This window comes from Gossypium hirsutum, chromosome A09 (genome assembly GCF_007990345.1).
Source record: "Gossypium hirsutum isolate 1008001.06 chromosome A09, Gossypium_hirsutum_v2.1, whole genome shotgun sequence".
NCBI classification, from domain to species: Eukaryota; Viridiplantae; Streptophyta; class Magnoliopsida; order Malvales; family Malvaceae; genus Gossypium; species Gossypium hirsutum.
In genome coordinates, this window is record NC_053432.1 from 85,119,998 (window position 1) to 85,145,889 (window position 25,892).

Consider the following 25,892-nt stretch of genomic DNA (forward strand, 5'->3'; position numbering starts at 1 on the left):
AATACTAAGTCAAAAAAGACGTCGTTTGAGTTAGTGTGGCTAGACGTACAGTTGGAATTCCGAAAGGATCGATTGTCTAATTGGTCTTCCGTGAACACATTGGCGTGCCAAGTGGGGATTGCTGTTTGGTTCCGTCAAGGGAAGTAGTAACCGGATTTAAATGTCTCAATGTTGAGGGCATTGGTTCGAGCTAGGCTCTTCTAGAACGCAAAGCTGCCGGAGTTTTAAATCACGAACGTTTCGTAGGTTGTTCGATCGGTAAGGGTTAGTTATAGGACGTTCCATAACTAATTTACACAAGGAAGAGTTGGTGTCCGGGGCGTCCTTGGTAGCTATAACTAGCTTATCGAAAAAGAGGAGTTCATCTAATTTCGAGGAACGGGTCAAAGACGGGAAAACCTGTGCTTAAGGCTGAGCTAAGTTTTATTAATTTTCCTTTAAATCATTTTGTTATTTATTTTTATTTCATCTTTTACTTTTTACTTTTTACGATTTCTTGTGTTTATTTCAGGTTTCATATTTTATTTTCCCCCTAAACGTCGCGGGCACGACAACTGCCCAGACACTAATCTGGTCAAGAAACAAACAATTTTAAGTAATTCCAGTCTCTGTGGGATCGAACCTACTACCTATACTGCTTTAATTTGCAAACTAGGTGTAGTTTTATATTGGTGGAATCGACAGCCATCAACATTACATCAAATAACAATTTAATTATTTTTGTTAAAAAATTTATCTATTTGTATTGTTAATAACTTATGTGTCTACCAGAATAATTAGGCAACGACACATGGCATACCATGCTGACATACAAAGATCATTTTAATGTAGAAATGGATGAAACTTTTAAAAGAACAACCAATTTGCTATTCGATTTAATATATATGAATTAATTTGTTCATTTTTTTAATAGAGGGGAGAAATATAATCTGACTCTTATTGTAAGAAACTCCATAGTATAAGAATGTATAGTCTTAATCATAATTCACAGTTAAATACACCCATCAATCTGTAACATTCAGCAACTTTCTCGTCTGGTCTGTTCAAGTGCATTCTACTTGTATACTAAATTGGGACACCCCTCTTCACCACAACACCTAAACTCAGCAGATGGAGCTCATGACCGGCCTTCCTTTTCTTATCTCTTCAAAGATTTAGGCTCTCTATACCTCTTACAGTATAAACTGTACCATTATCTAACATCCATTGTTTTTGTGTTGTAATCTGTGTATTGAAATTTAACCATTGTTGAGAGGAACAAAGGGAAAAAAAATTCTTTGCTTTTGAAATTTAAGAAAAATTGAGTGTTTTTGAAAGAAAATGGTGGAACTCAAAAATCATAATCGAAACATGTGCAAGCGTGAATCTAATTCCCCATCAGATTCGAAAAATGAAAAAAATTGGGGTTACCCCAATGATCCTCAAGATAAAAAGAAGGTTCAATTCTATCATAAAATCAAAGAGGATCAAACAGATTGCAAACCTTCAGTAGTGTTGTATTTCGTTCAGACATTACATCAAACACTGGACCTGCCCACCTGCAAGGAAGACTTCAACTAATCATAACACCACCCCCCCTTCTCAAAAAAAAAAAAACTCATGTACCTCGTTTAGTGATTGTGATTGGAAGCTTATTCTTGAAGTCAAATTCAATTATTTTAATACTTAAGAGGATCATTTCGTATATAATCAATTTGATCCACCAATCTCTTATAATAATTGAGTATTTTAATTTCAAACCGTCTAATCAAACCCATTTAATTTTGATATGTTAAGTTGTTTTTTTTTAAATTAAAATATTCTATATTATATCTAAATAATAATATATTATTATAATATATGATATTAGAACATTATATTTATCATATATTATAAATATATTTAAATAAATTAAAAATATTATATATATTAAATTGGTTGGTTTGGTTATGAATTTTAAAATTGAAAATCGACGAGTTTAACTATTCTAATCGAGATTAGTGTGAAAACAATAGTGTATTTATCTGCGGTATTAATGTAAAAACAATAATGACGGTAATATTAGATATTATAACAATGCTATAGCATGAGATAAAAAAAATAAACGAACCACACTGAAATAAACGTTCATCCAAAAGGACCCTAAAAATTTAATGTATCAATTAAGTTTGTTATAACTAATTTTTGTTCATCTCTATTAATATTTTATTGGAGTAGCTTACGAGGTTAATCAAGTTTTTTTTATCAAAAAGATAATAATAAAAAAAACTCCAAAGTGAACTCAAGCACAACCAATCAAGTTTGAAGATGAATATGAAAATTGAGTTTTTATTTATTTATTAGGTAAAAGAGCTTAATCGAACTAGCTCAAGCTCTTTAATTTTAATCTTGATTTGAACTTTAATTTTAAAAATAAAATTGGATAAAACTCACTAAATATAATATTCTACATTCGATCCAGTCGTTAAATTTGAATGCGTAACGTCACGTTACATTGCCGAAACAACTAGACTATTTGAAGTAATTTAATCAAACAATTTAACATTAATTTATAATAATCACATACAATCACAATTATTAACATAAACATAATGCTTCTATGTTATATGATTCTATAAATAGGGTTACAAGTTTGTGTTTGATAAAAAATGAAGTTTTGATTCAAAATTTAAAATCTATTTATAAAATTTCAACATTATGTATTGAGACATTAATTAAAAATAATTATACATATTGATAAAAGAATTCTTTTTTTATTTTTTAATACTAAATGAATAGTACGTTAGAAAAGTCAATTTGTGCGGAAAAACAAGCCTTTTCAAAAATAAGAGGAGCCTTTCAATTTTTTTTTTAAAAATAGGTCTCCATTTAATTGTCTTTTTTAGATCTTAAATTTATTTATTTTTTTTCAAATTCAATGAAAAAAGTTAACATTTTTTTAATTTTACTGATGTGCCATACTCGTAGATTGTCACATGAATGATATATTAGCATTAGTTGACTTTTTAAATTTTAAAAAATTATAAAAATATTACAAAAATATTTTTAAACAGCAAAATTATTAAAATTATTAAAGTATAAATTTTAAAAATTAATTAAATATTAATATGTTATCTACGTGTATGTTACGTTAACAAAGTTAACACCTTAATTTTTTTCATTCATTTTGAGGTGATACTATAAAAATAATAAATTCAAAAATAAAAAAAGGGTAAATTTGGTGGAGGGCTAACATATTTTTAAAAGGAAATTAGAGTTCCAAAAATTCATTATGACAAAATAAAATAAAATTGCAATCCGACTCGACCTGTATGGACAAGTTTAGTTACATGGCACTCTCTAACGCTGAAAATTAATATATCATATGCCTTTGTTGAAGCCCTAATTTCCAGCATTAACGATGCAGGAAATGTTTTTGTTCTTTTGCCGCAAAACAAAATAAGGATATTACCGTATATGAACAGTCTCGGAAGAGCAAAACTGTGTAGAATTGGATTGATCGGAGGAGATCCTAAAGTTCCATAATTTTCCTTTGGCAGAAACCAAATTCTCTTCGCACAAGAACTCCCAAGAAAACCATTTCTCGATTGTCCGATGAACGTCGTGCACCATGACATCAGTCATATTCCTGGCTGTGGCTCTCGCTAACATGCTAGCGGTGTAGATAGTCGACATCCTGCCCGGTGCTTCGGGCGAGTCCCCGATTGGGCCATCAACCACAATGACATCCCATTTAAGCTCATACACTTGTTGTGGCAAATCCCTCAATGCCAATTTGCAAGTTGATTGTTGGAGTAGATTTATGCTTGGGGAACAAGTAGGGTTTCCCCTAGCATGTTTGAGTAGCTTGTATGCCTTTTTCGCAGGTACTCCGTACTTGACCTTATAAATTCGAGTCTGATTTGAACTGGCTTCAAAATTGCTTATCTTGTAATGATTGTCCTCGAGAAAAAGAGTGATCCCTCCGGCGTTTATTGACGAGAGGTCGATATACTGCGGTTGAAAACCGAACACAAGGAGATTACAAGGTGTTTTCCGTGTAACAAGATCAGAAAGAAGCATGAATTCCTTTGGGGAAAGAAGGGTCGCATTGGCCGCATTTGATTGAATCTTACTGCATTCGGAAGGTGACGAACACTCCCGTTGAAGCGACGATAACAAAGCAGCAGCTTGAGATGAAGGATCTGAAGAAGTAATTGCGAGTTTAAGGAGTCTGAGAACGGAAAGGCAAGAGAGGATGAAAATAAGCAGTGGTAATAGTTTTTTACAAGGGAATTTCATCCTTTTTAACTCTAAATCTTAAACCCTAAAATAAATTGAGACATTTTTTTTCATTGCCAGCACCTTACGGGGATTACACTATAACCATCTTTCTTATAGGGTAAATGTATATAAAAAAATTTGATGTTATATTTGATTGAAGAAGAAGAAATGGGGTGATTGCTTTGGTTTCAAGTGTTGAGCTTTTGCTTTATTATTATGAGATGTCAGCAAAGTTACCTAATTGCTGAGGACCTTAGTGCCACATTGCAGTAAGGTTTGGTGTTCTATCATTTTGCATGAATCTTTATCAAGTTTAGGCATGGTTTAATTTGATTTGTTGGTATTTGAATTTGAATAAGAATATACATTTTTAATGGTTCGGTATTAAAAAAATTATAATTCGAATTTTTCTTAAATGATTATTAAATAATGTCAATTGAATTAAAGATTGAAAGAACACATTAGATTTGGTATATTTTTTTTTTAAATAATAAAGCTGATATATATTAATGAAGGAAAAGAAAAGGCACAAGGTGATATATATTAGATTTGGTATACATTTTAAAAAACAAAAGGTGAGGTGAATTAATCGTAAATATTTTGAGCATTGTTTGGTGGGGGGCATGAATGGATGGTGAAGGAGGGTCCTGAAGTTTGTTGCTCCATCACTATGGATCGTTATTATTTACATTCATTTTCGGCAATTAATCGGTACAGCTGCATGGTGAAATATGCAAGGCTTTGGGCAACATTGGCAGCTTGTTTTTAAAGGCTTTGCCATGGTTGGTGTCTTATCATGGGCCCATAAAGAATGAGACCTCGGCCTGCAAATTTGCAAACAATAGCTTCAAGGAAAGCTCTATAATCTTTTTATTCAATAAAATTTCTGGACAATTTAGGCATCAAGGTTGCTGTGGTGTAGTGGTTATAACGTTAGTCTTACACACTAAAGGTCCCCAGTTCGATCCTGGGCAGCAACAGTTAATGGTAGGCAACTGTTTTACTTTTTAGGCTTCCCTTAATTTCGTTTTATGTTTTTGCTGTAAAAAAAAATAAAAAATAATACAATAATTGCTTATTTCGAAGGTCTAAAAAGACTATTTTGTATACTAATATGGGAAAATCAGCCTTATAAAGTTACAGTTCAATTTTCAGCCATCAGTGTCAATTCAAAGTCTAATTAAAAACTCAAACTTAAAACTTAAGAAGTTCAAATGGTGTATGTATCAGGTGCAATGAGAAATGGTATTATGGCGTGACGAATGCAAAGGTGAACTAAAGATTGACTTTTAATAAATAAAAAAATTATTGGAGTAGCTTGTAACTTAATCCAATCCGGCTTAAGTTGTTCGAAACTTAAAATTTAATTTTAATCGGATTTAAATACCAAATTGATTGAACTAGTTTGATATTTCGTGTGAAAAATAGTTTTAAGTTTCGTGCTTAATTTATAAGTTCAAATAGCTAGCATAGATAAGTGTGTACTAGTAATAATAATTTTATCATGATTCACACTTTGAATTTATATATTTCGTTATAATTACAATTTTTTGTTCATTGTTGATTTGTCTGAATCTTCAATAAGCACATCGTTAATATTTAGATCAATGTAACTATCTTTCATTTGGTCGGTTTTATATATATTAAAAATTTAAGTAAATCTCTCTAGCTTTTTTTATTAATTTTACTTAATTTTAGATTTTTTAAATTTTAAATTTAACTATCTTTCATTTTGTCGGTTTTATTGATTTCAAATACTATGTTTGAAAAGAAATATTAATGCCTTCTAGCCTTCCAAACTAGAGGCCCAATGAGGCTAATGCAAGGTTTTTATTTTTATTTTTTCTAGATAGCTCATGTAATGTTATTAAATATTGGATAGCTCACTTAAAAGTGATTTTTGTGATTATATTTCATATTTATATTTATACAAATGTAATTGAGGTGTAATATAATACTTAAAATTTGTAAAAAAAAAAATTAGATATTTGTAAGAATATAATTGTTTGGGTTGATATGAATAAAATATTAGTCAAAGTTGTAATTTGGAAACAAGTGGATTTATGGGAATTAGGTGTTATTGCTTTCTGTTGTTTCAATTATATACATATAATTACTTCTAAACAATCATAAGGATGCAATTTTATATCATCTCGAATACTTTATATGGAATATATATATATCTTATAGTTTATTTACCTAAATCAACAAAAATAAATATTATGTGCAGGGGTTCAAAATTTTAAAAAAAATTATTAAAATAAATAGATACAATTGTATAATAGTTTAGTGAATTAAATAAATTTTTATAATTATTTTGTAATTTGTTAAAATTAATTTTTCTAATAATTTAGTTACTCTTAAAAAAGATAGGTAAATTACACTAATAGTCAGTCAACTTTCAACAAATAACAAATTAATCACTAATGTTATCGAAAAATAACAAATCAGTCATCCTTTAATATTTTTCGTTACAGGCCTAGCGGCACAGGTGACTTGATCAGTTAACTTGTCACGTTGGACGAAGAGCTGAAGGGTCTAAGGTTTGGACGGTTTAGAAAAAAGAAAATAAAAGATGGTTTGGGATTAAGGGAAAAAAAGGAGAAAATATTGATTGCCAAAATTGCATGGAATATATGTTTATACTTCTTTTTCTCCATCCCAACAATCTTGTCGTCGCCGCCTCCGCCACAATCATCTTTGGCATCACCATCATTGACCTCCAAACCACCACCCTATCAATTTTTTCTCTTTCAGCCCCCCAATAAAGGAAGCTGTTCCTCTAAAGGGATAGCCAAATGCCGACAAGTGAATTTTTGGGTTGGGTCAGTGATTAGCAAGATCCAAAAATCAAAATTGGATTGAGTCTTGTAGCAAGGATGAGAGATGGATTAGAAGAAGAGCGACGAAAATGGTCAACGATGAAAGTTGGGGTCTAGGTGAGGATGTCGAAAACGATATTTTGGGGTAATGACAATGAGGAAGCCATGGTTAAAAGACAGTAAGGACTCCAATGTGGTGGTCAATTAAATGCCAAGTCACTTTACCCATTACATCTGTAATGGAAAATAGTTAGTAGGACTAATTTGTTGTTGTTTAAAGTTAAGTGACTATTTTATCATTATGATCAAAGTTAAGTGATTGTTGATGTAATTAATCAAAAAATTTGTATGATGATGGTTAGAAACTTAGGAAAGCCGAAAACAGAAACATGCTACGTAAAATGTGTCTAGCAATCATGAAGTAAGGGCCACAATTTAAGGTATCCCTTTTTTCACCAAACATTTTTATTTTTTCCCTCATTAATTATACTAACTTAATTAAGCCCTTTAAAAAAAGAAAAAGAAAATAGGTTTTAATTAAGATTTTCTAACTGTAACTTATTACATGCCAAAATTTAGTTATAGATAATTTACTAATTTTATAAGTAATTTGTTGTTGACTGGTGATTTATTATTATTATTATTTTAAATCAGCCTTGATTTTCGTCCACTAAATTATTCAGATTCCTAATCTACCCTACCATTTATTTATTTACATTATACACACTATTAACAATACAAATATTTGACTCTCTTTTTTCGCTAACGAATGGCTTCAGCAATTTGTATATTTATCATAATATTATTTAAAATAATATAAAATATTTTGTATAAGTTTTTCTATAAAATTATTAAGCTTATTGTCTATTGAAGGATTCTCTTTATGATGATTAGGTATATTCGCGTTAAAAAGGAAAGATAAAAAATAAAATACCTACTTACGCTTATTTTATTGATTTTGTTGTACTTTTTACCAACTGAGTTGGTGGAACGATTCTAGGGAGCTGGAATGGGCCCCGGCTTCCTTAAAATTAAAAATTATCGTTAACAAATATAAAATTATATTTTGATCCCTTAAAATTATAAAATTTTAATTTATTTATTTAAAATTTATAAAGATTAGATTATAAAAAAATTAAAATTTCATTTAGCCTTTCCTAAAAATTTATTCTAGCTTCACCCTTACTGAATTGACATAAATTTTATTAATTTTGTCCTATATTTGATACATTTTTATTGACAACAAATATTATATTTAAATAACCATAATAAAAATTAAATCATTACAAATAATTGAAAGATATTTAAATGTAAAAAAAACAAAACAAAACAGAAGGCATCCATTATAAAACTTAAATTAAATTAAATTAGAATAAAAACCTAACATAACTTAAGTATAGTTACTCCAAAGGTTTGTTAGTTAAAAAGTAAACAACAGTTATGATTATGTTTTAGTCATTTAATTTTAATATATAATAAAATAATTATTGAATAATTTGAATATTTTTATTTAATTCACTCGATTTGATATGGTATATTTGTTTATATTACCAGCATCAATTAAAAACTTTCATATAGTTCAAAACTTTTCTCATGAAACAAGTTTTAACGTTACAAATCTATAAATCAAATCCAAATAACATTCTTCTCCAATTGTCAAATTATTACTTAGAGTTCATTAGCTAAACTTTATAAAAATTAATTAACATCCCGATAACTTAAATTAAAATTTCAAATAATTAAGTAATTAAATGAAATCTTTAGAAACTATTTTTTTTTCAAATGAAATGATGAAAACATGAACCTACCAATAATTTTGTTACCCTGAATGCAAGTTAATAATTTAAGGACAATTACAACAAGATTTGACCCTTTTTTTCGATTCAAAGCTGAATTAATAGCCTCTTGTTAGTGTAGCGTGTGTTTATTGGTGTTGGACCAATATAAGTGATCTGGCATATTGCATGGGTGCCACGTAATGCAAAGACAGATCAATCTAACGGCTACTGTGAGAAAATAGATAATTACAGTTTGGTAAATCTTAATCCAAGGTTAGGGATAGGGTTGGCTTGCATTTATGGGCTTTAAAATCTAATTAATTGTAGCGTTAAACAACAAGTACCAATAAGATAATCCTAATCCTATAAGGTAAGGTGCATGCTAACAGCTAGGTTCAATAAACTTGTCTTTGGAATAGTATTTCGAGTTCTATTTTCTACCAAAAAAGTTGGTTTAATCTGTGTTTTGAATTATTATCTTAATAATAAATATATATTTTTTATTTTAATATTTTATGATTAATGATCAAGAAACTTTAAAAAATGACCACATTGCTATCTGACTCACCTACCAATCAGATTTTAATTAATTAGTGATATTTAAAAAATGTTATAATTAATATAACATTGAGTTTTTTTTTTAGTGAAAGTAACGTATAAAAATTAAAATACGAGAAAACAAAAGAAAACGGTAAGTATTTTCATAATTAAAAAGAAAAAACAAAACTTAAATCTGCACAACCTTATTTTAATAAATTTATCATGAAAATCGTAAATAATGATTTTCCCAAAGTGCCACTATCAGCAAGCCTGTACAAAATGCCACGTCATGTTATCATGACTAATGAATGATGATGATGGTGATAAAATCCCCGCTTCCTCTTCTTCATTAGCTTCAGATCTTAATGCTGTCCTAACTAAAATCCGAAGCATCCAAAAAAAAAAATCTCCATTCTTTGAAATCCAGTTTCACTAATCCAATGGGGGAGGTAATTTTATCATTTAATTACTTAAAAAACTATTCTTTTTCCTAATTTGTTTATAATTTGTTCATCGGGGTTCTTTTTTTGTTTGATTTGCAGGAAGAGAAGAAAACAGTAGAGAAGAAGGAAATGGAAGAGAAAAAGGTTGAAGATGAAAAGAAAGGGGAGGAAAAGGCAGCAACAGAGGAGAAGAAAGAAGAAAAGAAAGCTGAAGAAGCGAAAGAAGAATCTCCTGTTGTTCCTCAAGAGATTGTTTTGAAGGTTTACATGCATTGCGAAGGCTGTGCTCGTAAAGTCCGTAGATGTCTCAGTGGATTTCCAGGTTTCTAAAAAACACCCAACTTTATTTTTTTCTGAAGGAATGGAATGAATGAATGAGATGATTTCTTTTAATGGGATTTTGTAGGAGTTGAAGATGTAATGACGGATTGCAAGACTCACAAAGTGGTGGTGAAAGGGGAGAAAGCGGATCCTTTGAAAGTTCTTGAAAGAGTTCAAAGGAAGAGTCACCGGAAAGTTGAACTTCTCTCGCCGATACCTAAGCCTCCGGCTCCGGAGGAAGAGAAAACAGAGGATAAAGAGAAGTCTAAGCCTGAAGACAAGAAAGAAGAGGTTGCTTGCTTTAATCACTTAAAGTTTCATTTTTTTTTTCAACATTTCTTGGTTTGATAAGGTTTGGATTTTTCTATCTGGGACTGAAATTTTTGCAGCCTCCGGCGGCGGTTGTCACGGTGGTGTTGAAGGTTTACATGCATTGTGAAGCTTGTGCAATGGAAATCAGGAAACGTATTCAAAGAATGAAAGGTTTCTTTTTTTTTTTTTTTCCTCTCATAATGTATTGATTTGTTCATTAATATACTAATGATTTTGAATCAAATCTCACCAACCGTTTACCCGAACTCAATTAAACAAAAACAATGTTTTGTAGGGGTGGAATCAGCGGAACCGGATCTAAAGAGCTCAGAGGTGACAGTGAAAGGAGTGTTTGAACCGCCAAAACTGGTGGAGTACGTCTACAAAAGAACCGGGAAGACGGCGGTGATAGTGAAACAAGAAGCGGAGACACCGAAGACGGAAGAAGAAAAAGCCAAAGATGCCAACAAGGACGAGAAAAAAAGTGAAGAATGTGGCGAAAAAGACAAGAAAGAAGCCGGTGGAGAAGAAAAAGACGACGGCAAAGACAAGAAACAAGAGGGTAACAACAAAGAAGCCCCCGCCGCCGACGCAGCTCCGGCGACTGAAGGCGCTACGGAAGAGACCAAAGTGGCGGTGGAGCTGAAGAAAAATGAATATTATTATTACCCGCCAAGGTATGCCACTGAGTTTTACGCATACCCTCCACAAATGTTCAGCGATGAGAACCCTAATGCTTGCACTGTAATGTAAAAAACTCCAATGTTTAGGGGCATTATTGGAATTGAAAGTATTGGATCTTGCTCTTCATGTGCCCCCTTGTAGAATCTCCGAACCTATAATCTGCAGATGGAACTGTAGAATTTTGCAAAGCTTTTTGTATTTTATTTTTGAAGTATTTATAAAAAGAAATATAAATAATAAGACATTAATTTCAAGACATTTATACTTTATTTTAAATAATTATTCTGCATGAAAATGTTGTTTTCTACGTTACAAGACAAGAGAAGATGATTGTTTTTCGTTAGAATAATTTCAGATAAAGTACAAAAACAAGTAACAAATGGAAAAAATAATAATATAATAAGGAATTTATGGATTTTGCATCTGAGATTTTGATGGAAAACTCTTCTTTTCTGTTACTTAAAGTATTTTTTGAACATATAATTTTTTTATTTATGGTATCACCGGAGATTTAAAACTGCATTTTAAATAAACACAATCTTTTATTATATTTAAAATTCATTTATTTTTAATGATAAAGTCCGACAAGTTCATTAATATATCGGAAGTGAGAGGAATGGTGTGGAGACGACGGATTCCCATGACCAAATGGGGTATCCTATTTCTATAATGTAATCATTATTTTTCTGTTTATTTATATAATCAAAGAGAAAGCTTGATTGATTTGATAGACAAAAGTATGTTAATAATTCAAGGAAAGAACAACCCCAAATTTAATGGTTAACTAAGGTGATTGCTTTAGAAAATTAAAAATGAAGATGTAATTTGGAAAAAATGAAAATAAACTGCAAGTTCATTATTTTATGCATTTAAATAATTGTCATGCCATTGCCATGCCTTGAGTCTCTCCTAACCTTTTCAAAAACGTTTGATCACTCATTTTGCATGGGATTCCACTATTCTCGATTACGATAGGAAAATATAAATACATGAATTATTAAGGAATATAAGTTTTTTTGGAGGTCCACTTATGACTTAAGTTGACTCTTTTGCCTTAAGCATGTGAATTAAAAACAATGGGAAAAAAGTGATGATTTTCCTTCAACTTTTTTTTTTTTGACTGGATTTTCTTAAAGCACAAAGCTAACTTCTCTTTTTGGCATTTGTTGAGATTCAACAATTCATGATTATTATTTTTTATTAGCAGTAAAGCAAAATAAAATTGCTTTATTAAACATTGAAATTCCTTATATTTCGAGTTTTTAACACTTGTAAATATCGAACAAAACAAGATGCAACTGTTGTTGTCATGTAATGCTGTTCCAAGACATTAATTTATTGCAATCCAAATATAATTAATTAAGCAAGTTTAATAGTAAAGAAAAAAAAAGACCATGGTGATGGGGGTCGACATTGTTTAAATCCTTTGAAGCAGTAAAATCTCAGTTCCCAAAGGCCAATTATTCCTTGTAATAAAATAATTAATTCAAAATGCAATTAAGCTAATTAAAATCTTACTGCTGAAACACTGAGTGACAACAGTTTTATAAATCTTTGTGTAAATATGATTAAGTAATTAATAACAATTCTGTATTAATAAATAAATATTCTCCCCTCTATCAAAAACTAGGGGCGTTTTCTTTTTGGAATTTTATTTTTATTAGGTTTATTGGTTTAGCTAGTTTTTTAGTATAAAAAAAGGATTTAAAAAAAATTCTTTAAAATTCTTAAAAGCAAATTACTAATTTTATTTTATTCTTTTTGGCGATTTTCTAAAACTGATTTAGGGTCCAATAAATACATCTGACAAGAAAAGAAATCCTTTTATAAAAAAAAGTGGGCACAATCTCAGCAACGGTGGAGGTGTGGTGGTGGTTGCATGTAAAAAGCTTTTGTTACGCATTTTCATGCAATTTTTGTTTTTGCTTCTTTTTTTTTACGGGTTATACTTAATAATGTAATACAAATGAAATATTTTTACAATAATATATTAAATATTATATATTTTAAAATTAATCGCATAAATTAAATATTAAATACTAGAAAACAAAGGTAATACAATGTAAGAATTTAAAAAAAAAAAATAGATCTATCCAAAGCTTCAACAACATGGGTTGGTGGGTGGGTCCCACGTGATGGGTCCATAGTATTAACGGGGCTGAGCCCACGTGATCCCATTCCCCTCCCCTTACCATTTTTGCATTTTATTCATCCTCTGTGGACGTGCACGCGATCCGATAGTTTTTACATAATTTAAATATAATATAAAATTTACATACGATTGTGTATTTATTTAACTATATCAGCCCACCCATGGAATTGATTGATTATTTTTTGGTATAAATTATTTAAGTACGAGGCTTCATCTCTCTACTTAATTCTTTACTTCTCCCAATTATTTGTTAATTAAAAAAATTTTAAGTTTAAGCCAAATAATTTATTTTAATGTTTAAAAATATAAATTATATTTGATATTTATAAAATTGATTTTTCAAAATATTCTTTAAATAATTTAAATGAATGGAGCAGGATAACCCACACTGGTCTGTGAGTACTTGGAAACAATCCACTTAGAATCAAATATTATTTAGAGATAATTGTCAATCATGTCCGATCGCATGTTTGCTCAAAGTCTGGTTCATTGGAAATTTACAATTCATTTACAATAGTTACGGTGTAATTATTTTGTGTTATTGTTATTTTTTATTTGAATGGTTAATTGTTATTATTAAAATAGGTTGGTCAGATATAAATTCGTATTAGTAAGATTAATTTTTCGAGTTTGAGTCATTGAGTATATTAATATGAATCATTTTGAGTTTAAATAAATTTAAAATATTTGTTTAAATAATTTTATATTAAAAATATTTATGGTTCAAATCATTTTCGAGTTGTAATTGAATGGACCAAATTGACTAGTTTAAATTCAGTAATAATCGACGGAGGTGTTACTTGGTTTTCAATTTCAGATCGAAGTACTAGATAATAAAACTCAACAAGTTGTAATCAGAGTTGGTCAAGTTATAATAAGCTTGTATTGAAGCTTACTTATATAACTAAATTTTACTATAATCGAATTGTATTAAATTTGAATGGATTTTTTTTATTAAATTCCATTTTTCTTTGTTGTAAAAAACACTTAATTCTGCAAGTACTAACCACCAAAAGCATAAAAAGGTTTGAGAGATTAGCTTTGATTTGCAATCTGAAAACAAGCAAAAACATTGATCTCCTAGAAAAAATGTATTTAACATATCGATGATAGTAACATCCTTTACAAATATGGTAAGCTGATAGTAACATATTGAAATAAATTTTAAATCTTGAGTTTTATCTTTTCAATTAAAATTTTATTTTATTCTTATATAAAATTTTAGTGAATATATAGATTATATAGTTTTTTCCACTCATATTGTTATATCATATGAAACCACTATATAATATAATTTTACTAAAAAATTATTAGTTTAACAGAAAATTTTAACCTTAACAAATGATGGTTAAAATATGGCATACGAACTTATACTCTTCACATATTTAGAATTTAATTTCTATAATTTTTTATTTTAAAAATTAGTCCATTCATTGTTTAGATTTCAAAATTCAGACTCAATTATTAACAATTTTATTTTCTTTTATTAAATTTATCAGCGTGACATTATGAAATAAAAAAATTCACTTGGCAGCAATATAACTAAAAAAAATGATATTGTAATGAATCTAATTTTAATAAAATAATTCTAAACATATTAAAAATAGAGAAATTAAAATTTTAAAATAAAAAAATAAGGATTAAATAACAAAATATAGGGAATTATGGCCGTATAAGGATAAGACTTAAAGAGTAGAGGAATTAATGTCCTGTTTGGTTTGCTCCATTTTTCACATATCACTTTTGTTTTTTTCCGGTTGAAAATCTCAATCATGCCAAACAGAGCATATAATCATCCAATAAAAATTCCCGGGCATTTAGCGGGAAATGGAAATAGTAGCAGGGCAGGGTGCGGTGTCCTTCAATCAAATTCGAAGGCCAATGGAGGACTCATCTTCTCAGCCCTTCGATCATGATCAGACGGCTCCTGGCGCTTCCAAGTTCCTCTCAGACCTTCCCTCTCGTGGCCACCTCTATTCCACCGTCATCTCCTCCAATCTGGTTTTGCCTTCTTTTTTCCTTTCTTACTTTCAATTTCATCTTTAATCCCGATTGTTATTATTGATTCTCCAATTTTGAACTTTGGTTGCTGAGAAAATGTGAAGATTGATAAGTGTGATATCGTGTGATATTTTACTGAATTCAGCTTAAAACATGGGTTATGGTTAGCTCAAGAAGATAATCTTAAAGTAGGATCCCAGGATTTTAGCAGCGGAATAAATTGATTTAGGGTTCTGAATTGAGGTTTTAGGCTATCTTGAATTAGTTTGTTTCTTGATGAATACTACAAATGTGGTGAAAATTATGTTTGACTAATGGTTGCTAGGGTTTGACGATGGAGAGCAATTGGTTACTTGAGCTAATGAAAATCTAATATCGATCTTTGGAGAACCACACAAAGAGGTTTGAGAGCATATATCCATATAAACCTCATAAGGAAATCGCATACTTTCTTATGTAATACGTTTTGAGACCGAGTTACTGTCAGGCATTTGTATATAGAGATGTGTTCTAAAGTATGATATCTTCCAAATTGCCATTTTCGTTATCTTTAGTAAATTATTTTTGGAGGCCTTAGTTCAGCTTAGGATAATTTCCTGTCGGTTGTGGGTACCAAACACTTGGATGCAACAACAGAATACAATATCATGTTTGCTTGTTGCGCATTCTCTTCCAAGCATGTTGGCCAGGGTTTTGCAATTTAACATTTTGACTTGGAAAGTAGAGGTCAAGTATGTATTTGACCTATTGAAAATTCTTTAAGCGTGAAATACGTTATTTCAAGACAGTGTTAGGGTTTGTATATAAAGATGTGATTAAATTGTGATATCTTGGAGTTGCTATTATCAGTTGTCTTTTGTAAAATTCTTAGTTTTGGTTTGGGATAGTTTCCCGTGAGTTTTGGGTACCAAACACTTGAATGTACTAATTAAATTCAGTGTCATGTTTGCCTGTTTAGCATTCTCTTGTAAGCACGCTTTATGATTGTTCCTTTCATAAGTTAAGTAATGAAGGGTTAGGAAATTGCTGTTCTGGCACTGGGGGTCTTATCCTTTATGTTTGGATTTTGGACATGTTATGGTCTTTCTTTAGAATGTCCTGTGCTCCTCGCTTCAGCTTACATCAATTTCCCCATGTGTTCTGTGTGTCAATGGAGTTTAGATACTTCTCAAAGAATAGCTTTTTGTATTATCTCTCTGTATTTATTTTCTTTAACAATTACCTTAACTCTATCTTGCCACACAAAGGCGTCGCACATCAGAATCCTGGAAGATAGCAAGACAGTGGAGCCCCCTACCCATTTAGCTTCTTTTATTGCCCTGCTTTTGTTTCCATCTATCATTGGAACTCTTTAAGTATTTCATGCTATTTCTCTCAAAGAATCTTCCTGAAACATATAGAAAAATATAACCTATTTTCCAATTCCATTCATATAATAGAATATGCCTATCGAAACAAGCTAAGAAGAGTTTCTTATTTGGTTAAAGAGCGAATCAGCATGGTTAGGCATCTAGAGGGAAATTTGTTAGGTGACTGTGTAGCTTGAATTATTGCAATCATCTACAGTGCTGCAATATTTTGCATATATTGCAAAAATAATCATGAATTACTGCAATTACCTATACTTCTGCGTTGGATCAACATTGTTTTGCTTATTTTGCAGAGTTTTGCCGGGGGAATGCGAGTTTATATTTGTGAGCACATACTTCTCCTCCAGGTAACTGTGAACTTCAACTTATCTTGGACTTTCAATATGTCTTGAGGGAAACATATTCTTTACTTATGTCTTGAATTGGTAATGCACTTTTTAACGTATCAGCGTTTAATAGTGATTAAATTGCTATTATGATTTGGTTTTAATGTTATATGTTATTGATTTATGGTTTATGCATAAATGTAAGAAAGTAAACATCCAATAGCTGTGTTTGTAGCCTCTTATTTTATAATTTGTACATGCATGCAATTATCTGCTTGTTATCTTGTATAATCCCCAAGAAAATAAGAGGAGTGCGAGAAAACTGCTTCGAGATTTTTTCTTATTCACAAGCTAGACAATTTTACTTTTCCATGTATATCCAGAGAGCCAGCACATAAAGACAGACCAACAAAACATACGCATTAGGTCGCTCATGCTTAATAACAATAAGGTTGGTTCCAGTTCAAAGGATGTGAAAGCTGCTGTTGAGGGTCCTAGAAAGAGGTTTTGATTTTTTATTATATTTAACTTAGCTTGTTACAATTCATTGTATAAATTTGAGTTAATTGTCTTATCACTCTCTTTAATCCTCATTTCAGGATAGGGATCTGAACATCCTTTTGTAGCTTTATTCATGGATCGCATCATGTTATATTTGCATTCCAGTAATATCTAGAGCAAAAGGCATCTTATTGCATGCGGTCAGATTTGATGTCTAGGCTAGATTGTTTTGACCCTGCCAATTTTTTCCCTCAGGGCTGCTGAAAAAGTCATGGATAGCAGCGCTTCAGCAAAGAAAGCCAATACAAAAAATAATTCTCAATCGGGTCAGTCAATAGATGTTCTGTCCTAGTACTACAAATGTATTTGCATCCATGGTTCAATTTATTGGGTCAACATGGTCATGAAACAAGAATGTCACTGAGGTCATATATATATTTGATGTACTAAAGCGAGAATAACAATTTCCCTAGGGAATAATAAATAATACTGATGCGTTTTGTTTTATGTATTTTATGTTAGCCTTGGCCCATCCATTGTCCAACATGCGCTTGATTTTTCTTCCATGATATTGATCATATGTTAGAAGTCGGTCACTTTCACTTGTTGTGTTGCTTATCCGTAATCAGACTAAGTTGGATTTATGAAATGTTTGGTTTCATTCTACTGAGAATTATTATCTCGGGTTTCCCCTAACAACTTAAAGACTTGCAGAGGGATCAAGCAGTATTGTAGCCAAGAAGGACTACCATAGTTTTACTGTAGAGAGACTTCGCGCTCTTCTTAAGGAAAGAGGACTTTCGCCCAAAGGAAAGAAGGCATGTTCTTGAGAAACCTTTCTTCGACAGCTTTGCTTCTCCATCACAAGATACTTATTTCAATTAATTTTGTTTTCTTCTGTTACACACGTAAACTTACTTTTTATTTTTGCGGCGCGCTTATGGCTCCCACGCGCCTTACTTACCCTTGCCCCACCCTCTTTTATTAATTACTAACCAAAATTAAACGAAGCATGGCAGGATATAATATATCCCAACAATGAGGAAGATGATGCTGTTGCTGAAGGATCTCGGAAAAATGATGAAGTAAAGGAAGGATTGAAATTCGCTAGTGACGATATAGAGGGGGAAGAGAAGAAAACTCAAGAAGATACTAAAGGGACAGCCCGTGATGATGGCATCATGAAGATAGATGGGAAGAGCTGTAAGTCGATGGTTCATGGAGGAATATCCAAAATGCAGGCAGCAAAAAAATGAAAACAAACTAATGGAAAATAAGTCCAAAAGTAGTCTGATACAGAAGAAAACAAAATTAATTGAAATAAGTACCTTGAGATGGAGAAGCGAAGCTGCCGATACTGATTATGGATCATTACCAAGATTTCTATTTTTTTTCCACCGTTGATGATTGATGTGTAAATGTTAATTATAAAAAAAAAATCAATTCGAAAAAAATCAGTGAAATTAGAAAATATTTATGGGGCTGTGTTGTGAAATTAGGAAAATCAGTGAGTCTGTTAGTAATTGCAGAGATGCAAATCAAAGCAAGAGCTAAATGAAAAGATACGAAAAAACTTCAAAATTTTCTCGCCAAACCAAACAAGATGCAACTCTAATGATCAAAGAAGAAGAGACGAGAGGAAAAACAGAATAGAAGAGAGGTATATATAGAGTTGTGTTAGTAACTGAAATTGGAGAGTGAAACGGTGGGGGATTATTTTGATTTCTGTTATAACTGGTTTCTAAGAAAATTTTGAGCTTTGAAAATGTTTTGATGGGGTCTCTCTGTTCTGAAATTTAAATATGAAATGCAAATTGCACGGAAGGAGCATTAACTTTTTTTTTTTTTTGTGTTAGTGTTTATTTTTCCCGCTATCCCTAGCTACTAGGCCCCCATCAATATGGTTTTCTTCATATTGCATGGCCATAGCTTTCTTTCATGTTATTTAGTACTCTCATATATATATATTAAAAAATTTCAATGGGGTTATGCAATGAAAAATTTTGGTAATTTTTAAATTTTTTTTCACGTTAAATTTTGTAAAGAAAAAAAATTACATTTTATAATATTTTAACAAAAAATATTAAAAGTTAATATGAGTTGATTACAATATAATATAAGTATTACATTTTATGCGTCTAGAATACACAGAAAATTAAAATCTTTTAACAAATAAATACTTTTAATGTAATTATATATTCTACTTTTAAAAACGAAAATATTCTGAGAAGCGTTTTCCGAATATAATTCAACCTAAACAAACAAAAACTAAAAACAATTATGAAATTAGCTTTAAATTAATAATTGAATCAAATTCTACAAAAAAAACACAAACAAACGGAGATATAAATGGTGATTTTGATGATAATAAATTACGAAAGTTGAATTATATTCGGAAAAGGATTCTCAAATTATTTTCATTTTTAAAAGTAGAATATATAATTACATTAAAACTCTGGTTCACTCAAAATTTGCAATTTATTTAAGAAACTATGTTTGAAAATTTAAATATAAATATATAAGACCGAAAAAATGCTTTGATAATATTTTAATCCATTTACTTTGATGATACAAGTCCCTGACATGGTTTTCCATTAATTCGATGTAATCATATTTGAAATAAATTATTAATTTTTGGATTAAACTCAAAATATTTAAATACAAGGTGGTTGTTCCAGATAATTCCATCTACACATAAAACTGAGTTTCAACTTTTTGACTATCTTACACGCATTATGTACAAAATACCAAAAACAAAAGCTACGTGTTGAGTTCCCGACATGCAACATTGCCACGTTGCAAACAGCTAGCTAAGTTCCACACCCTCCCACCCTTTTTTAACCCTACCTCATATATGTCCCCCATTTTCAGGAGAAAGCTATGGATATGATCGATAAGTTCATGCATGCCGTCCTTTCTATTACATTCTTCGTCTTCTTCCTTCACTATCGACTCTTCACGTCCCTTGTCGCCACTGCAAGATCCCTTTTCAAAGAGAATGTGAGTGGAAAAGTCGTACTCATCACTGGAGCATCTTCTGGCATTGGCGAGGTTCCAATTCAAATTCAAATCCACTTTTGTTATTGAGTGTCAGAAGTTGAAATATTTATTTTGTTTTTAATTTTCTCAAGCATGTGGCGTATGAGTATGCAAGGAGAGGAGCTTGTTTAGCAGTTGTAGCGAGGAGAGAGCATCGTCTCCGACAAGTGGCTGCCGTTTGTGAGATCATTGGGTCGCCTGAAGTTGTTTACATAGTCGGAGATGTGGCCAAGATGGAGGACTGTCAACAGTTTGTTGAGGCCACTGTTAGCTACTTCGGGCATTGTAAGCAACCAATAAGAAGATTAGATTTTGGGGGTTTTAATTTTTTATTAGTATTTGATGTGGTGGTGACAGTGGATCATTTGGTGACCAATGCTGGGGTTACACCGGTCTGCATGTTTCAAGATTATGATGATATAACTAAAGCTTCGCCTGCTATGGTATTCCGCCATCTTCAAATTTGTTTTTTATTCATCACTTAGGTACCTGTTATATTACTATAAATATTGCTTTTGGATATTTGAAATCTATAAAAATTATTTTAAAAAAAAACTATTGAAAGCCAGAATAAATTTAGAAAAATATCCTCACATGGTGGGTGAGCTTTAAAACAAAGTTAATATGGTCTTCAATCTAAGCTGTATTTGTTTTTACATCATTTTTTTCAACTATATTTGTACACAAAATTTTTTATAATGAAAAAGCTCAATATATTAAATTAACGTAAAAAAATGAAAATACATGGAAATTAGATGATTATGTAAGAGTAAAAATGAAGAAGAAAATTAACGTGGGTGTCTGCCTATTTTGCGGCAGGAAATAAACTTTTGGGGGATCAGTATACAGCACATATTATGCATATGGGCACTTAAAGAAGAGCAAAGGGAAGATCATAGTCATAGCATCCAGCACTGGATGGTTGTTTGCACCAAGATTGAGCTTCTACAGTGTAAAAAATCTCATCCACTTGCATATTCTTTTCATGTAGATTAAAATTTGAGCAATTTTGGGGTTAATTAGGCAAGCAAAGCAGCAGTGATAAGCTTTTACGAGACATTGAGTTATGAATTTGGGGGTGATATTGGACTTACAATAGTGACTCCGGGACTGATCAAGACGGAGATGACTGATGGAAAATTCCTATCCAAGGAAGCTCGATTACAACTTGATCCTGAAATGCGTGACGTAAGTTAATGTTATTTTTCGTAACTTATATTGGATGGGGTCTATTCAGGGGGTAAACAACATGCTTTGCGCCTAAGTTTTCTGACTTCATCTTCTTCTCGATAGGGTTGAAGCGATCAAACAAGTTGCAAAGTACCGTATGCTATTTTTTTATGCATTTTTACTATATGAATTAATTTACTTTTTGAATAAAGGGTCCTAGGAAGTGATTTTATGTTATTAAAGTTTAGAAAGGATATAAATAGAATGGTGGTCTGGCAGGTTGAAATCAGTGTAATGCCATTGGAATCAGCATGTGAGTGTGGGAAGGCAATAGTAGCAGGGTCCTGCCGTGGGGACAATTACTTGACGGTACCCCATTGGTACGAGTGGACCAAACTGTGGAAGGTGTTTTGCCCTGGCATCATGGATCGGTGGATAGGCTTCCTATTAATGCCCTGTAATTCCCACAATGAAGTACCCACCAAGAAGTAAACCCATTTTGTTAATGGACTAACCCAGTTTTTGTCTTCCTAAATTCCCCACATCCAATACTATACTGAAGGTACTATTCATAAGTTGCAACCACAACTTCTTTCGAATTTCTCATTCAAGTCTTGGGTTTCATTAAAAACAATAAAATATTCAATAAAAATATTTTTACACTTGGATTTATCCAAGTATCCACATTAATGATTATCATTTGAAAAGCATAATAAACCTTAAATTAAAGACTTCATTTACTAAGGTGGCTTTGAAAGTTTTCACTAGAATGATAATAATTATTCCTCTGCCAAAAAAAAAAAAACTTAAAAAGAGAGTCAAATGCAGCTGACAGCAAAGGAGCATTTAATCAAAAAAGAAAAAGAAAACACCATTAATGGTGATTATAGATAGGAAAAAATGAACATTTCTAGGTCATCCTCTGAGCAGCTTCCTTGGCAAGAAGCCTCTCTTTTGCCTTGGTTCTGGCCTGTGATTTGGAGCCCATAACACCACCTCCCCACTTCTTCCTATTCTCCTCATATTTGTCATTGAAGTTTGCCTGTTCCCATTCATATTTACACCATGTTAACCACCATTTCATCTCATTACTATGCTAACACTTATCTTGCAATAAACCAAAACTCATTTCCATGGAATACTCATTGATCTTAAAAGGGTCTCTCCTATTAATTCGAACTAGTTGCAATCAAGGGGTATCCTCAGCTATTGCAATCAAGTTGATGGTAAGGTAGATACTATCACACATGCAATCATGCTCATGCTCAATGAGATCTTCCATAATTTATAATTAGAAAATACAGCAGGTGTAGTAATACCTTGATGGCCTCAAGGACTCTGCTGAACTCCAACTTATCCTCATTCTTAACTGTGGTCAAGCACAAAACGGCAGCAGTTTTCTTGTGAACAATCTGCGGTATTAGGCATTAAACACAAATAAGTAAAACCAACTCTGCAAACTCGATGATCTGCAAAAAAGGGACTGAAAGGAAAAACAATACCGATCCCAAACGAGATTTCCCTTTGACAATGCAGTAAGGGACCTCCATCTTTCTGCATAATGCAGGGAGCCACACTACCAATTCTATGGGATCCACATCATGAGCAATAACAACCAATTGAGCCTTGTTCTGCACAAGCCAGAATAATAAAAACCATTGCTTTTCTTATTTTGAAGTGTATAACACAATGGATAAACTGATGAATATAGAGGGCAACCTGCTCAATAAGGTAGGTAACATGGTTAAGACCGTATTTAACGACAATGGGTTTCTTAGACTCGGCAGATTTTCCTTCGGCTTCAGCCTGTGCTTTTTTCAACAGACGTTCCTTCTTGGCTGCCTTGTCTTCTGGCCTGTACTTGAGAAGCAACTTGAACAAACTTGTTGCTGCAAAAGGACATAAAATAATCTACGTTTAAGCCCCAATCATTATTATAACCAAAATGTATTTTAAAAAAAACCAATCTTAAATTATAGGTTCAGATTAGCTTCTTCCACAACCAATTACTATAACTATCCATGACCTTTTGAATCATTAAGGTTTAAGCACACTTGATAAAACACCATGCTCTTAACAAGAATAAACAATAAAATGGGAAGAAAAAAAAGCTTTGATAAAACCCATTCTCCCCCAATATAAAAACTAACCCGAAATCATAGAAGTAATCAAAGGGCAATGAAAATAACTATTTAGAAATTCATAATTCACTCAAATTACAATTTGTAGAACTAAAGAGCATGAACAAGTTTTAATGCATACCAAGGTTCTTATCAAGAGTCTTGGTAAACTGGTTCAACGCTGGTGGGACCTTCAATCTCTGCTTAAGGATCCTCTTCTTCCTTTGGATTCGAACAACCTTCGGCCACTTCACGAATCGATGCAGATCCTTCTTTGGAGGTAAAGCTCCTCCGATACCGAACTGTTTGGGACGCTTCTCAAACAATGGATTAACAACCTTCTCCTAATATTCAAAATCAAAATAACAGAAAGATAGTGAGACCACATTCAAATTAATTGAGAAGTTTAGGTGATTCAAGAATGTAATGGTGGTAAGTACCGGCTGTTTCTTCTTGGCAGGAGCCACAACCTTTCCACCTCTCTTAGGGCCCTGCCATTCAACAACAAAGTATATAAAAAACACGACGATGAATCCTTTCAAAGGAGCCGATCAATCCATGACTAACTTTAGACCATTTAAATTTATGAACAAGAGATAGGATTCACTTGTTCTAGTTCTATTTAAGGGAACTTGAGATCTACCAGGACAATTTCCAGCAAAGAACACAACACAAAAATCACATCTGTTAGCTAAACTAACAATTAAGCTAAACTTTCAGTGTAATCACTGATCACTACATTACAACAATAGCTTCCATGGATCTGCTCATTAAAATATCATTTTTTTCGTAGAAACTTAAAAAAGATGAACCAAACAAAGTGTTAATCCCATAACATGGTAGCAGAAATAGGTCAATGAAGTTCATCAGAAAGAGGAAAATAAAAGAACATTTGTGATGACAATTTGAAAAAGGAACAACAAAAAGAAAGAGAAGAACCGACATGAGATTTTAGAATTACCATTTTTTTGAACCTCCTTCTTCCAAGCTTCCCTAATTAAAAATCTAAACGACGGCGGAGGAAAACCCTACAAAGAACAAAGCAACTAGGGGGGGCTATATAGGAACATTGTTCAATGTTTGGGCCACTGTTACAAACTGTGGCCCTCGTAGGACTCTTTACACATTTTGTAATTTTTAAAAAAATATATTTAAAATTGTATTTTGCATTTTTTTTGGATAAGTGTATTTTTATAATTTTTAATTTATATACTCGCTATTTATATAACCCAACACTTGGATTTATCCAAGTCTCCTCATTAATGATTATCATTTGAAAAGCATAATAAAGCTTAAATTATAAACTTCATTTACTAAGGCGGCTTTGAAAGTTTTCACTAGAATGACAATAATTATTCCTCTGCCAAAAAAAAAAAAACAAAAAACATAAAAAGAGAGTCAAATGCAGCTGATAGCAAAGGAGCATTTAATCAAAAAAGAAAAAGAAAATACCATTAATAGTGATTATAGAAAAGGTTCATACCTTTTTAGCTTGGCTCTTTTTTCTTTTTATTATTCATTGCTTACTACTATTGGCATTTATATGTCTTATAAGATTCGAATCCCTTTCACTTATATAAAAAAAGGTGATATAGTGGAGTTTAAAGCGAGTCTCAAGATCATCTCTGAATCCTTGTGTCAAATGCCGGCAGCGATAGGAAACCCAAGATCATAGGGGGCTATATAAGAACATGAATAATGTTTGGGCCACTGTTACAAACTGTGGGCCTCATAGGACTCTTTCCACATATTGCAATTTTTTAAAAAATATTTAAAATTGTATTTTGCAATTTTTTTTGGATAAGTGTATTTTGAGATTTTCATATTTATATAAATTTTGATATATTTTGTACTAATTTTTTGAAATGTCCAGGGTCAATAAATTTGTTTTAGTATTATTATGTAACAAGGGTAATTGAGTTGATGTCAATAGTTACATATTACTAATTTAGGAGAATTTTTTTCCTTTTTGAGTTGGTAATGATATGCAAGTAAGAAGAAATTTACTCGGTTTAAAGATTTATATTAGATGCACTTATTGTGGGTACAAATAGTATTGGAAGTCAAATTT

The 25,892-nt window shown here is 31.5% G+C and overlaps 4 protein-coding genes, 1 non-coding gene and 1 pseudogene across 11 annotated transcripts; 4 read left to right on the forward strand and 2 right to left on the reverse strand.

The window, feature by feature from the left end:
* Positions 1-957: 957 nt before the first annotated feature.
* LOC107931394 (glucuronoxylan 4-O-methyltransferase 1) lies at positions 958-4,366 on the reverse strand. Of its 2 annotated transcripts, none has more exons than XR_005901500.1 (3): positions 1,606-1,770; positions 1,484-1,538; positions 958-1,224 (listed from the first exon to the last, which is right to left on the reverse strand). XR_005901500.1 is itself a non-coding variant. In XM_041077413.1 (3 exons), exons 1-3 carry the CDS (start codon positions 4,258-4,260, stop codon positions 1,147-1,149), a joined length of 963 nt encoding a protein of 320 aa, XP_040933347.1. In that variant the 5' UTR covers positions 4,261-4,366; the 3' UTR covers positions 958-1,146. The 2 variants fall into 2 exon arrangements, 1 of the variants encoding a protein (XP_040933347.1); XM_041077413.1 differs by lacking the exon at positions 1,606-1,770 and adding an exon at positions 3,431-4,366.
* Positions 4,367-5,149: 783 nt separating this feature from the next.
* Positions 5,150-5,222, forward strand: TRNAV-UAC (transfer RNA valine (anticodon UAC)). Its single transcript has one exon. It is a non-coding gene; the product is annotated as a tRNA-Val (tRNA).
* A 4,433-nt stretch (positions 5,223-9,655) lies between these two features.
* On the forward strand, positions 9,656-11,398 carry LOC107939837 (heavy metal-associated isoprenylated plant protein 7). Its single transcript, XM_016873220.2, has 5 exons — positions 9,656-9,831; positions 9,925-10,147; positions 10,232-10,437; positions 10,536-10,629; positions 10,754-11,398. The coding sequence occupies exons 1-5, from the start codon at positions 9,823-9,825 to the stop codon at positions 11,209-11,211; spliced, it is 990 nt and encodes a 329-aa protein (XP_016728709.1). The 5' UTR covers positions 9,656-9,822; the 3' UTR covers positions 11,212-11,398.
* A 3,616-nt stretch (positions 11,399-15,014) lies between these two features.
* On the forward strand, positions 15,015-18,965 carry LOC107939843 (uncharacterized). 6 transcript variants are annotated; one of them, XM_041077414.1, is made up of 7 exons: positions 15,107-15,295; positions 15,621-15,697; positions 16,959-17,012; positions 17,375-17,495; positions 17,748-17,818; positions 18,207-18,310; positions 18,512-18,965. In XM_041077414.1, exons 4-7 carry the CDS (start codon positions 17,425-17,427, stop codon positions 18,746-18,748), a joined length of 483 nt encoding a protein of 160 aa, XP_040933348.1. In that variant the 5' UTR covers positions 15,107-15,295; positions 15,621-15,697; positions 16,959-17,012; positions 17,375-17,424; the 3' UTR covers positions 18,749-18,965. The 6 variants fall into 6 exon arrangements, with proteins under 6 accessions (XP_016728715.1, XP_040933348.1, XP_016728714.1 ...); XM_016873225.2 differs by lacking the exon at positions 15,621-15,697; XM_041077417.1 differs by lacking the exon at positions 17,375-17,495 and having other exon boundaries at positions 15,108-15,295.
* A 1,369-nt stretch (positions 18,966-20,334) lies between these two features.
* LOC107939840 (11-beta-hydroxysteroid dehydrogenase-like 6) lies at positions 20,335-22,276 on the forward strand (annotated as a pseudogene).
* Positions 22,277-22,414: 138 nt separating this feature from the next.
* Positions 22,415-24,939, reverse strand: LOC107939841 (60S ribosomal protein L7a-2). Its single transcript, XM_016873222.2, has 7 exons — positions 24,783-24,939; positions 24,262-24,312; positions 23,964-24,165; positions 23,421-23,590; positions 23,204-23,332; positions 23,021-23,113; positions 22,415-22,743 (listed from the first exon to the last, which is right to left on the reverse strand). Exons 1-7 carry the CDS (start codon positions 24,783-24,785, stop codon positions 22,612-22,614), a joined length of 780 nt encoding a protein of 259 aa, XP_016728711.1. The 5' UTR covers positions 24,786-24,939; the 3' UTR covers positions 22,415-22,611.
* Between the last annotated feature and the right edge of the window lie 953 nt (positions 24,940-25,892).